This window comes from Polypterus senegalus, chromosome 11 (assembly GCF_016835505.1).
Source record: "Polypterus senegalus isolate Bchr_013 chromosome 11, ASM1683550v1, whole genome shotgun sequence".
Classification (NCBI taxonomy): Eukaryota; Metazoa; Chordata; class Cladistia; order Polypteriformes; family Polypteridae; genus Polypterus; species Polypterus senegalus.
The window spans coordinates 111,446,450-111,460,771 of record NC_053164.1 but is presented as its reverse complement, the minus strand read 5'-3'; the positions used below and the strand labels follow the sequence as shown (position 1 = coordinate 111,460,771).

The following is a 14,322-nucleotide window of genomic DNA, read 5'->3' as shown; positions in this document are numbered from 1 at the left end:
TACTGCTATCTTTTTACTTTTGCTATTTGTTACCCTTTCCTTATTTATATTAATAATTTAAGGGTAGAGTACTTCTAATGAGATACATTATCCTTTCTTATCAGTCCTCATGCATTTGTATACCTCTGACAGTGTGGTTTAGCTCCATGCTTCCAGTTGCATGCTGGGAGCCTCTTGAACGCTCCACCATCTGTATTGTAACCAAGGGATGAGCCCAGCAAACGAGGACACACATGCAAAGTAAGGGGTAGTTGCATAAGTGCATCAGTGCTTTTATTAAAGCCAATAGAAACAAATAGTGTTCAAAAACAAAGTGCAGAGCTCAAAACTCTTCAGTAACTAATCCTTTAAAACGGTGAATGTCCATGAGTTAAAAATCAAGATTTAAAATAAGAATAAAAACCACCAGCACAGTCATCAGGGCAATGTTTCTTTCGCTTTTGGATGAGCCCAGCGTATCTTTCTCAATGTCTCTCCAGCTCCCCCATTACTTGCTCCTTCAGTGGAGAGATTATACCTTTATTCCTCACTAAATCTCTTCAAACATCACCCCCCCAAATTTTGGCTGCCATGAGCAGCATTAACCAGACCGCTTGGAGTCGGATGTTCATACTTCTCGCTCCCCAGGTGTACATCAGATCCCTATAGCGGACTCAGCCTCAATTGCACCCCCTCCTCCATACCACAAGTGGAAATGATCCAGCCTAGAGTGCCGATCCTTCTCTCTGTCGCAGGGCCTACGACCATGCTGCTTCTTACACACTGGCTGACTCATCCTGCCTCTCTTCCCGATGCTGTTCTCATGGCTCTATTCTCTTTTCATTTTCTTTCAGTTTTTTGCTCTTCCATTCTTCCCCTTCTGTCCTGTGTAGGCTACTTTATCCTCTGTTCCCCAATTAGGTACGGGTGCGAGGTGGCACACCATCTGCGGCCTCATTGATGTGCTTGACCAATCCACCCACCTACGCACATGTATGCGACGTGGTCAGCCAGCTCCCCACTTAACTACAGAGTGAAATACACACTCACACCCATTTGGATCCTGTACCTACTCTGGGCATGATTATTTATTTAAAATTGGCCACTGATTTCCTACCTATATCAAAATACCCAAATTGTATATTTCAATCTGCAGTATTAAAACTTAATTACTTTAATTACTAGTGAAGAAAATTGTCATAGCAAGCTATACGGCTGTATTTTTTTCTGATGAATGTGGTTTAGATGGAGCATGTCAAAACACTCTGGCTATTAAGGGCTCGTACATTTTATACAAGTTGCTTATGCATATACTGTCTTGATTTGTAACTTAAACGTCAAAATCTCCCATTTTATAATTAGTATGTCACACATCTGTCTAAGACTGCATTACTTCTAAAGGGACTTTCTTTACTCTACCTAATCGCACATTGTCTGCAAATATAAGTCATACATTTTAATATTTTTTATCTTAATCAGTTATATGGATTGGAAATTTTCTTTGGCCTTGGAATTGATCCTTAAGGGACTCTACTCTTAAACTCAGTGTCTGATCTGGCAGATGGATCGTTACACAGAAATGATCTTTTTTTAGTTTTAATACCTCTTCTCTTGGCATTCTATTTTTTCATCATGCTCATATCTGCTTAAATACAAAACCAACTTCAGATGTAAATTCAGTAAAGCCTTTGTCAGGTCTTTTTAAGTCACTTGTCACCTTGGTGTTTTCTGCGATGATCAGTTTCATTTTTTGACAACAGTGCGGGATTAGTATCAACTCACACTTGAGGTTCCTGGCTTAGGACTTTTACACAGTAAAACTTTTTAACATATACTGCAGAAAGCAAACAACAGCTAGTTTACGTCAATATCATCAAGTTTACAAAATAACTGACATACTGTATAACTGATACCTTTTATTAATTTAATTGATATGAATTTACAATTTCTAAAGTCTTTAACAGGTGAGCAATGCACGTTTTCAGAGTCCTACACCAGCAGCAAGTTCACAGTAGTCTTTACAGTATGTAGTATCCCATTAAATATGAATCTAGACCACTATCTACATCCTCTGTTGCCTTGGCTTTGTCATATAAAACTTAATACAGCGGGGTGAAGCTTATAAACAATGTTTCAGGTTTGTACAGCAATTGACCAAGCTGCAAATCTTATTTAAAGACTTGAATAATCTTATTCCTTGACTGCATTCTGCCACGTGCAAAGCTAAAATTACATTCAATGTTATAAAAATAAGGTGCATGGGAACGTCCAGTAGGTCTCTAGTGGTAACAGCTCCTGCCCATGAATAGACGTGTGGTCCTGAAAAGAAACAGAGCTGGCAAAGTCATTGTCCCACTGTGAGCTCCAACGGAAGAGATAATTAGGGTCAATAAATTGTTAAGCAATCAGGCCTTTATAGGCCAGCACTGCACAATACAAATCTGAAAAATATTTTCCTGTCAAATTGTGATTACACAGCTTCTATTGACCCATTTTTTTGCTTTTGAAAGAAATTCCTGAAAGCTCCTGGAATATATAAAAATGTGGAATGACTTGCAAAGCCATTTTTTGGGTTCTGTGGCATTGCCAAACCACGTTCATAGCCATAATGTCTAGTTATAAAAAGTCTTGGTCAGATCATAGAATTCTTGTTTAAAATTGTCTAAAATGCAGGACAAGATCCAACTTGTGAGTTTTGTCATCAGGTACCTGTACCCAGACCATATATTTTGGGAATGTCCTACATTTAAATAATTATAACAAAATGTTTTTGCATATCTCACAGATAGCCTTTAATTTTAAATCACGCCTTATTCATTAATGGTGGTATTTGGACTACTATTAGATAGGCTTAAAAGCGTGTTATGAGAAGCCAGGTGTAATATCTGATACCACACTAGTACAAGAGTCCCAATCCACCATCTATAGCTAAGTGGGATAGTGATGTACTGTATTATCTCAAATTGGTAAAAATCCAATTCTGTTCAAGAGGGTTTTCTTAAAAATGTTTTCAAAGCTTGGCAAGAATTATATATATTTTTAAAATAAGCACACGTGACCAGTGTTTAACTTGCTGTTTAACCATATACATTGTCACAATAAGACACAGGAAACATCAAAGGTTTGTGGCAGCCACCCATATAATATCCCTGGTTGCAAAATGGGTATTTTTTCCATGAGTTATGCATGGTACAATGTCCAAAACGGAACTGACTTAGGTTGAGTAAAATAGCGTTTTTAAAGGTCATGACAGGAAAAAGGTCATCTGGACTGGAAGCGGAAGTGACGTCATCCCAAGCACCAGAACTGGAAGTGACGTTTTTGGAGCCAGAAGTGACTTCATCAATGGCGCCGGCACCTAGGGGGATTTACCGAGGATAGTTTTTGCAGAGGACAGAGAGAGAAAGTTAGTACAGCTCGCCACTCCCTGGTCTGGCATGGTGTTACTATTAATTAAGCCCTCTAGCTGCCTCCCATGCACACGTGTGTGACAACAAGACAAAGAACTGTTTTAAATGAGCAATTTATTCATATTGCACTCATCTTTTTTTGGGTGGGAGCTGAATGATCTGTTCTTTTCTTTGGATTAGTTTTGAAACATACTGTTTTATTTGCTGTTTTAATTGAGTTTTGTTTTGAAATTAAAGAAAAAAAGTCTTGCTCAATAATTAATACTTTCTGGAGTGCATATTCTAAGAGCAAGGCATAAAATTACAAAGAACTTTCTAACAACAATGAGTGATTTAGCGGTTTGTCTCATTTTAACTAAAGTCACTGTTTATGGCTCTGTGACTCTTCCATCAGCAAAAATTGACAAAATGAATCCATAGTGGAATAACAATATGAAGACTACAGTTCACTAACAGGGATGCTTCCTGGAACATTATTGTATGGATTGATAAGTCAAAATAGAACTTTCTGCACAATGTGAACACAATGTGATACAGTATATTAAATAGTATTCTACAGTATGGTTAAATAGAGTTGAAATGGCCTAATCAAAGTTCTGACTTTAGCCCCTTTGAGAGGTTATAGCAGACATGGTCAAAAAATAACAAACATCACTGGATTGAAGCAGTTCTACAAGGAGAAGAAGGTCAAAATTCCTCGACAGCATCATGTGACACTAATCAATAACTACAGGAAATGTCTTGCTTCAGTGAATATGTCTATTTGGGTAATTATTTTCTTTCACAGGGGATACTGGGTACTGCATAGATTTCCTTAATAGCACACATTTTGTGATATTTATTTGTGTGCTTACTCAGGGTCCCCTTTATCTATTATTGTGTTTTGGTTGATGATGTGATAACATCTTGCAGTATTCTATAAGCTGAAATTCAGATAAAGAGCACAAAGGCAAATACATCATTTCTTATCAGTTTCACAAATAGAATTCCCTTTCTCTGCCAAATGAGTTGCACTGTCTGCAGGGCCTAATTATTTTCTTATCTTTTGTATGAAAAATGTACTCCCTTTTTTTTTTTTTCTTCTGAAGCATTTATGTTTTATGTTAGACTGATCCATTCTATTTACCTTTTTTATTTTCTGCAGATACCATAAGGCTCAGTTCCAGGGTTTCAGAAAATATCCACCATACCCCACCCACTATTGAGCTTCGACACCGGCCCCGAACACCTACAGTTAACAATCGGGCCTCTTCACCTGACACAGATCATCATGTACAGAGATCCCCTGTGCAAAGCGCTCCATGTAGGTTATCTCCAGAAGTGGGACCCCCTGGCCATCCCCATCCTGAAAATAACCAGAACTGTACCTCAGATGAACTATTTCACCTATCTGTGTCTCCAGTGGAGAACAACAATAACCAGTGTGGTACTCCCTCTGATGGCCAGGGCTGTGGAAGTCCCTACCCAGACAACCCTCGTGTGATTCAACTGATGCCCAGTCCCATCATGCACCCAATGATTATCAACTCTCGACATCCTTTAGAATTCAAGCCCAGAGTTTCAGAAAATGGGCACGTGAGAGATGGCAAGCCAATGAACCTGTCTCACCGTGAAGAACTTCTCTATATGAATCATACAATGGTGCCTGTTTCTCCACCGGAAGAGCATTGTCTTCCAATTGGAAGGATTGCAGGTAAAGATCATGTGAAGCCAATCAATTTGATATCAAATGAATGTACACAAATTCAGATTTTTTTCACTATCATTAAAATATCATTTGGCTTTTCATTTTATATGACAGAACTCCACAACTCTGATGTGGACTTTTTAGTTTTGTCTGGAGTGGATAACTGTTTATACTGATATTTTCATATTTTGTAATTAGATTGTTTTGTGAAAAGTAGGCTGTTTGGGGGATTGTGCCAAATTTGGAATTTAGGAGTTTTTATAATGGAAAACTCTGGGAATGTTGTACTGTGATGTACGAGTTCATTTACCACCATCAAGTTTAAAAAAAACTTTAGGTTTGACCTAAGTTAATAAAAATATGATCTAGATATCGAAGAAAGTTAATTTATTAGTAGATTTTTCATTATTCATTTTTTTCATTAACACTAAGATTACCAAAGCTTACAAAAAAAACTTGTAAATCCACTCACACCTCTCCATCAGCGTCTTTTGTCTTGTAAATGCGTCGATAACCCCAAGCAACATACCGCCTACTATCTAATCCGTCCACCACCGCAGAAAGAGCAAAATCCTCTAGAGCTGTATAGGGTAAATAATATATCATTATTTGGAACACATGCATTTCACGTGTGTTCCGTGTCTACAAAGATCTATGTAAGTGTAGGATGACAGAAATGCAAGAAATGTTGAACACATACCTAAAAGACAAACTTTTTCCATGTTTTAGTACTAACGACAAAATTTTGGCATAAAGTGTATAATGTGTGAAGTCCAAATATCAAATAAGCACATTCACAAAAGGTATAAATATAACAGAACAAGTGTGCTTTTATTCAAGATTATAACTAAGGAAAAAGAAATCTGGTTAGTGTGGCTTGTTGTAACGACTTCTTTGGTAGTACAGCAGTAAGAACTGCTGACTCCTATTCAAAAGGTCACCGGTTCGAGCCTCCCTTTGTCTCAAAATAAACTTTTTGAGTAGTGAGCTGATCTTGTTGTTACTATTATACAATAAAAACATACATTTGATTTGAGTCTGTAACAGCCGGTGTAAATGTATGATGCTTGTAAAAGTTAATGGGTTTTTTTTTATTCATTTTTATTCTCAGTCGCATTCACGCTCGTCCCGATCTAAAACTATTAGTTTTCAAATAAAGACGTGCTATAACAGAGGTGAACTCAGATGAGGATGAGGATGAGGGTTCTACATTGGAGAAAGAGAACAAAAGCACCACTCACATATAAGAACAATGCAGCTGCACCAGGTGTAAAGGTGAAGGATGGCACCGTCTGGATGCACCAAGAAGTCGGGCATCATCCTGCCAGCTAGTCTGCCCCACACCTGTCCTTCAATGAAGCAGCATGGCTTACAGAGCTTGCCAACGTATTGTGCAAAATCCTGTTTGTGATTATGTTTTGTGATGGTCTTTACATAAGAAATATTTATATGTTACTTATATAAAGGCCAGATCGAATGTTATTTATCTTGATTTATTTACTTATCTTCCTACAGCGTAAAGTCACAAGTAGACTTCAGAGCTTCCTGTGTTTGATAGACATAGGCACGCTAACACAGTACATGTGTATTGAAGTGAGTTCAGCTGCAGGTGGAAGCTCCATGCAACTGTCTTTATGGTTCTGACTTTGTCCAAAAATGGTTTCATAAGCTTTATGACCTTAGTCTCGGAAAGTCTTTGTCCTGTGGCAAGACTGGGATCTTTTCCTGAATAAGATCAAACACAGTTGCGTAAGCTTTGGTAATTCTAGTATTAAGAATGAGCATTTATTTTTCAACATTTTTTCAGGACAAAAGTCTCAAAGACATAAAGATGAATTAATAAACTGCGTGCATTTATTTATAGTTTTATTTTCTTCATTTTAGTCAGGAATTAGGCGGCGCAGTGGTAGCGCTGCTGCCTCGCAGTTAGGAGACCCGGGTTCGCTTCCCGGGTCCTCCCTGCGTGGAGTTTGGATGTTTTCCCGTGTCTGTGTGGGTTTCCTCCAGGCGCTCCGGTTTCCTCCCACAATCCAAAGACATGCAGGTTAGGTGGATTGGCGATTTTTAATTGGCCCTAGTGTGTGCTTGGTGTGTTTGTGTGTGTCCTGTGGTGGGTTGTCACCCTGCCCAGGATTGGTTCCTGCCTTGTGCCCTGTGTTGGCTGGGATTGGCTCCCCCGTGACACTGTGTTTGGATTCAGCGGGTTAGAAAATGGATGGATAGTCTGGAATTAAATTATCAATAATTAATAATACAAAAGGGAAAAGAAAACATAAACCTCATATATCAAGAACATTCCCTAAACAATTAAAAAAGTAACAGACAAATAAAAAGCTAAAATCTTTATTAGAAGTTACAGTTACAATTAAGACCAAATGACTCCAAACTTTGAAAACCCCAAATCAAAAGTAATTCCAAATGCAAACTAAAATAACATCACTTAAACTTTTACCATAATAATACAGGAAAAAGAGACAAACTCAGTGAATGGAGAGCTAAGACGGTTCAGACTCAGGTGATTGGGGGGGTTTTTGTAACATTACTGTGCTGCCATTTTATTTATTGTTTTCTATTGCAGGTACTGCCATTTTGCATGTTTTTCAATAGCTGTAGCAATATTGTTTTTGGTTCCCAGGTCTGTTGCCATAAAATGACATGACACCATTGCTGCATGTACTGTGACTATAAAATATGGTAGAGTGTATTCTCTCTTAAATTAGTGAACAGCTGTGAACCAGGCAATGCACAACCATTAAATAACAACAGAAAGATTATTACTAAAAAAATGGAGGATAAATACAGAAAATGTCATTCTTAAACATAGTGGTTAACAGAAGAAACATAGTAACTTACAAAGAAAAGAAAGAGAAGACCTGGTATCTAGCACGTACTATTAAACAGATTTCTTATAGCTGCATTAAAGAGGTGTGAAACTTGGTTTTAATTCTGGTTGCAAAATGAAATACTATACACTCTGCTTAATTAGCTCTGCCATTTGTTTATCTTTTATGTCACATGATTTTAGAACAATTTTAAGCTTTGCATTTTCTCGGTTTTGCAATAAAGTAAAATTTTCATTTAGGAAATGTATGACTTTTCACCAACAAAAACATACAAACAACTTGCTAAATGTGTTAATTTTCCATCTAGAATCAGCTTCAGTAATTGTGTCTTCATTATGGTTGAGGTATATACATATATACACACATACAGATACTGTATATACAGTATGTATATATAAATCTATCAGTGAAACACTCTAGTAAAGATGTGTTAATCTGTGTATGTACAAGAGTCTTAAGTTCATTGCTACTACATTATAGTAAACCGCTAAAGAATCCTCAAGATATAAAAGCACAAATTAGTAAATCTTTTAAGGCAGCCACTTTTCATTTGTCTTGACAGATTGCAGATTGTTATGGGATTATGTTTACCAGCTGCTCTCTGACAGTCGGTACGAGAATTACATCCGATGGGAAGACAAAGAAAGCAAGGTTTTCAGAATAGTGGATCCGAATGGACTTGCTCGGCTGTGGGGAAACCACAAGGTAACCATAACCTGTTTATCTTATATTGTATTTGTATTTAGTTTTAGAATACATCATTTGCTTTACATGTTCTTTTAGGCTTGCTGCGTTATATGGAAATCATTGCAAGTTCACTTTCTTTCTAAAAAGGGCTCATTTTATCCATAGTGATTGTTATTTTGTCATGTTTCCAGTCAGACTGTCTGCTTCTGTCATACCCTTCCAGCAGTGCAGTACCCGTGCATATGTACTTTGGTATAAAAAAAAAAGTTCCTGTTACTGAAAGCTCCAATTGTTTTTTTAAATAACCAAAACTAGTAAAAAATGCACTTTTCATTATGAAATTCAGCTTTAAAAAAGAAACAGACTTATGTAAAAGCTAAATCTGATCACACCATTTAAAGGTACTGATGTTACTTTTGATCTTTCCAATAAGCTATAGCTAAGCTGTATAACTTTAATAAGAAATAAGGTAACACTCCAAGTTACTTTTTTTTTTCATTACGCTCTGTGAAGAAAAGTGGCTATATGTCAAGGGTAAAGTTTTTAAAAAACAAACAAACAACATTTCTTCCATATCTTAGGTTCAATTAAAATCAAAAATGGTATTGCACAACCGTTTTGAGTATTGAAGATTTGCCTGTCCCCTCATTCATTGTTCCAGAGTCCTGTCTTCAACTCAAAAACTCAGTCCTGTTTGAACATGCTTTACATTCATGCACTGCTCTGATTTTCTGGAAGAATTTATTTGACAATGTTTTAGCAAAAAAAATGCTTGTATTTTGGGTGTTGTGATGTTGACATAATGCTGGATAACTGACATATAGATCACGAGTGACCTGAGATTTTTTTCCCATTCTGATATTATTTGCTGTTGTTCAGTATTGACACCCCAGCTCATTGAAGCCTGCTATTATGTACATTTTGTGATCACCATTCTTCACTAAAATATGACATACATTTTTTTTCTTGGCCATCTTTATACATAGCAAAGGGTAAGTAATAGATAAAATATTGTCATTTTTGGGTGGAGTATTAATTTAAGGCTGATTTATACCTGGTGGCATGGATTGTGAATTATCTTACAGACAGACCTCAGTATGTGCGTCTCGGGAACTGCAGGTCTGACATTGTGGTCAGCAGCTCAGGAGCGCCACAGGGGACTGTACCTTCTCCGGTGTTTTTCAGCATATATACATTGGACTTCCAATACAACTCTGAGTCCTGCCATGTGCAAAAGTTCGCTGACGGCACTGCTGTCGTGGGCTGCATCAGGAGTGGGCAGGAGGAGGAGTATAGGAACCTAATCAAGGACTTTGTTAAATGGTGCGACTCAAACCACTGACACCTGAACACCAGCAAAACCAAAGAGGTGGATTATTTTAGGAGGCCCAGGCCCCTCCTGGACCCCGTGATCATCAGAGGTGACTGTGTGCAGAGGGTACAGACCTATAAATACCTGGGAGTGCAGCTGGATGATAAATTGGACTGGACTGCCAATACTGATGCACTGTGTAAGAAAGGTCAGAGCCGACTATACTTTTTTAGAAGACTGGTGTCCTTCAACATCTGCAATAAGATGCTGCAGATGTTCTATCAGACGCTTGTGATGAGTGCCCTCTTCTACGTGGTGGTGTGCTGGGGAGGCAGCATAAAGAAGAAGGATGCCTCACACCTGGACAAACTGGTGAGGAAGGCAGGCTCTATTATAGGCATGGAGCTGGACAGTTTGACATCAGTGGCAGAGCGACAGGCGCTGAGCAGGTTCCTGTCAATCATGGAGAATCCACTGCATCCACTGAACAGGATCATCTCCAGACTGCTGTCACTGTCCTGCTCCACTGACAGACTGAGGAGATCGTTCCTCCCTGACACTATGCGACTCTTCAGTTCCACCCAGGGGGTAAACGTTAACATTATACAAAGTTATTGTCTGTTATACCTGCCTTGCACTCTCCACCTTGCATTTTTTTGACTCTTTAATTAATATTGTTTTTATCAGTATGCTGCTGGGGATTAATAAAGTATCTATCTGTCTGTCTGTCTGTCTGATGCTTTGTCATCATTTGACAGATGTGTATCCCAGTATGTGCTTACATCACTTATCATTTAACTCCCCCCATTTTCTAAACTTTCCATGTTCCAGATTGAAAAATATGTTTAGGTATATTTTTAGTTTCCATGAATTGTCGCTAAATATTATCTCTTTGAATAACACATACTGTCTTTCTCACTACAGAATAGAACAAATATGACATATGAAAAGATGTCAAGAGCATTGCGGCATTACTACAAGTTGAACATCATCCGCAAGGAGCCAGGACAAAGACTTTTATTCAGGTATTATTTCCTTCAGGTAACATTTAAATTCCCTGTAAATTATCAAGTAGCTGATCTATTAAAAAATTACCATAATCTTTTTGCAATTTGTTTTTAGAACTTTCAAAGCAGAATCTGTTTTATGTTGTCTTGAATCTTATTGTAAGGCAAAGTTAGGTCAGGTCAGTGTTTAGTGCATTAGGCGTGACACCACATGTTTCAATGGTTTTAATTTGTCACCCTCAAAAAACACTGTAAGGAAGAGATCAAAGGTGGATGCTACTTTGTCATCAGTAATTACTCACTAAGAGCTGTGCCTGAATACCTTTATTGACAGATTTGAATTCCCTGTTCAAGTCACATAGCCTAAATTTGCTTCATTATCTCCTTTGGACAAATTAATTACTATCTGTGTACATAGGTAGTATTTACTGATGAAAATTTCAAGTGACTAAAATACTCCACTGAGTTTGACAAACTGCTTCTTACTGATTTAGGTAAATTTTCAAAGCCACTTCTCTTCTTTTAGTGTGGAAGGCATCCCCTCTTGTATGATCTGCTTCCTGAACGTATATTATTCTTATAAGTCTGTATATAGGTTAGTAGATTCATTATTGTCATGTGTACAGAGTACAGTGAAATTCTTACTCGAGTGTGCTTATCAACATGCAACAGTTCATCTATATACAGTATGTCACAATTCGTAGCTCCTGATATTTTGTTACCAGCCCTGCCAGTCATAGTGATATGTCTGCCTTGAAGTTTCCTGTGGGAGAGTCACTACTCACACTTGTAAAGAGCAGTTTTCCTAGTGTTCATAGTAGTAAGGCCAGGATGGAAAAATGACCAATCAAAAGACTTAACATAAAAGGAGAATAACAGTCAGGGAGCAAAAAGAGATGATTTTGGAAAAGCCACGTGAGAAGCTTAGTTCAAGTAACGGTTAATAACCAAAGTAAATGTGAGAAAATCAATACACCACAAGCTCCAGTTAAGAAAGCTAATGAACATGAACAACTTTCTCAGATGCTCTGTAGCATCAAGAACTCCAACTTCTTCCTATTCCATGTCAACCTTAGAACGTACATCCCCTAAAAGCTGAACCAAACAGTAAAACAAAGAACATAGAAGCCCAGATTATCTGAGGTATGGATTTCCTAGACTTAATTCCTTGTTTTCTGTGTGCATTTATCATCCTTGTTTTTTACTTTGTGATCTGATTTCTTCTCATCAACAACAACCAATTTGTTGGGTTAAATTGAAGATCCTAACTTTTATGGCCCCCGTGCATATTAGACCAGCAATAGACTGGCATTGCTCTCATCGTGTACTCATTTTTTCAAAAACAATTGTTGAAACAGTTGAATTTAACTGTTTCCATTTCAAAGTTGGTAAGTGAATGTTTTACCTAACAAAATAATTTGCAGTGTTATTGGAGAATAGTTTTTTTTTTCCTGGATATTTCTCATGAATTTCATTATTATGCTCTCACACTTGCTCCACAGATTTATGAAAACCCCAGATGAAATTATGAGTGGCAGGACTGACCGCCTTGAACACCTGGAGTCTGACCTGGACGACCAGATGTATGTGGAAGAAGAGTGTTGATGTTTGTGACGTCTGAAGTGAACCGTGGAAATAATTTAATGTATGGGGAGCTTGATATTTTTGTAAAAGCACAAATTGGTGCTTCACTTTACACTTGATGCAAAACTTTATAGCACCTTATATGTGAGCTTCAAATTGAGAATTAAGACGTAAATCTACTGATTGTTTTTTGTCAAACAATGCATCTGAAGAGGGTTCTTAAAGTCATAAATTAATAGGAGCAGTTGGGGGACATTTACAATGATTCAAATATCTGATTGTTTAGAAGGGGATGCAGTTGTCAAGTTGTCTCTGGCATGCTACTGATGAAGGTCACATGGAGAACACCTTTCCATCCTCCCTGCACTTCTGTGTCATGCAGTACCAAGTTTCAGGTGCATCTTTCTTAATGTAGAGTTGGGACAGGCAGGAATGTTTTCTCCTGCCAAGTGGCATACTCCAATATTTGAAAACAAGATTTTAAGAGGTTTAGGTGACACTGTCTGTTGTCAACCTGCAGTGTTTTTCAGAAATTTTTTTACATGCACAGCTTTTTACAATTAATGGTAACCTGACAGTTTTCAAATCTTCTATCTAATAATTTTTGGTTTAAGAAAAGTGATGAATTGCGAATGCTCATTCATAAATAGCATTTGTGTTTTGTTCCAAATCTGCATGACTGATTTAAAGCAAATATGGTGTAATGAATGAAATGAAGTGGTAAGAAGAGAGCAAATGCATTTAAAAAAGCATTGCAGGTTTTGAGAACGTGTAGCTTTAAAAATGGCCCAGGCTTGATTATGCCTTTCTAAAGCTGTAGGCCATTTAAGCTGAACTGCCAACCAAATCCCAGCGGTGTGGCACTTGTAACCAGTCGGTTGACCTGAACAGCAGAGGCTCCAGTTCTCTCTCTTGGCCACGTGACCATGAAATGTTTTGACCAACTTGTGCCTTGATTTGTCTGTAAAGTTATTCGTTTTTTGTCAACTTTTTTTTTTTTTTAAATTTTTTTAATAAAACAAATCTGAGCTCAATATCTGTTAAGAAGAGTTCCAAGAGAAGCCTTTTATTATTAATATGAGATTTATAAAGTCTGTTTTTTAGGTTTTAAATGCATTGTGTCACAGTTAGATATAGGTCGCAAAATAACATGGGTGAGGTTTGAATTCTTTTCAGCTCCCCCCGGTAGGGACACTGCCTGCTTACTTCATGAACAGGCTTTGAAAATGATTCATATGTTGTTTAATCAGATGTGTAAAAAAGGCTAAGATATTTTAGTTCTCCTAGAAATTGTAGATATGAAGCTACCTGACTAGAACTTTAGGCTCCAGCTTCCCCACCACCCTACTCAGGGTAAAGCAGGTTTAGAAAGTGGATGAGTGGAACTGAAAATTGTCAGCAGCAAAATAAGACAAAGAGTGGGTTACACATCTCTGTTAAAAGCAATATAAGTACATACGCTTAGTAGGCCATGCCCAGAAAATATAGGTGGATCTACATGGAAAGGTTTGATTTTGGGAAAGCAAGTCTATTTTTATTAATGTTATTAAAATATGAAAAGCAAAAATGTATGTTTTAGTGCCCTTTCTAACAGTCTCATTTGTTTTTCACAATTTCTTAGAAATCGCCATTAATCATAATGAACCTAAAGAGCTTTAAAGCCTTATTTTTGTATTTGTAAAGCAATTTCTCTTTCTACGAGACCATATCATGTTTAAGAATTCAAATACACAGGATGAGATGTTTAACATCCATAGTGCCTGGGAACTATGCAAGGCAGGGGCGTTCAGCTGACACCTGACAGCATACCTAA

The 14,322-nt window shown here is 37.5% G+C and overlaps 1 protein-coding gene across 3 annotated transcripts in view; it reads left to right on the top strand.

Moving 5' to 3' along the window:
- The window catches only part of etv6 (ETS variant transcription factor 6), a 102,433-nt gene extending 88,888 nt beyond the window's left edge, over window positions 1–13,545 (top strand). For all 3 annotated transcript variants that reach the window (XM_039769480.1, XM_039769479.1, XM_039769481.1), the window contains 4 exons: window positions 4,534–5,082; window positions 8,482–8,624; window positions 10,843–10,943; window positions 12,428–13,545. In XM_039769480.1, the coding sequence (XP_039625414.1) occupies window positions 4,534–5,082; window positions 8,482–8,624; window positions 10,843–10,943; window positions 12,428–12,530 (896 nt within the window). In that variant the 3' untranslated portion in view covers window positions 12,531–13,545. The remainder of the gene's footprint in view (window positions 1–4,533; window positions 5,083–8,481; window positions 8,625–10,842; window positions 10,944–12,427) is intronic.
- Window positions 13,546–14,322: the final 777 nt, after the last annotated feature.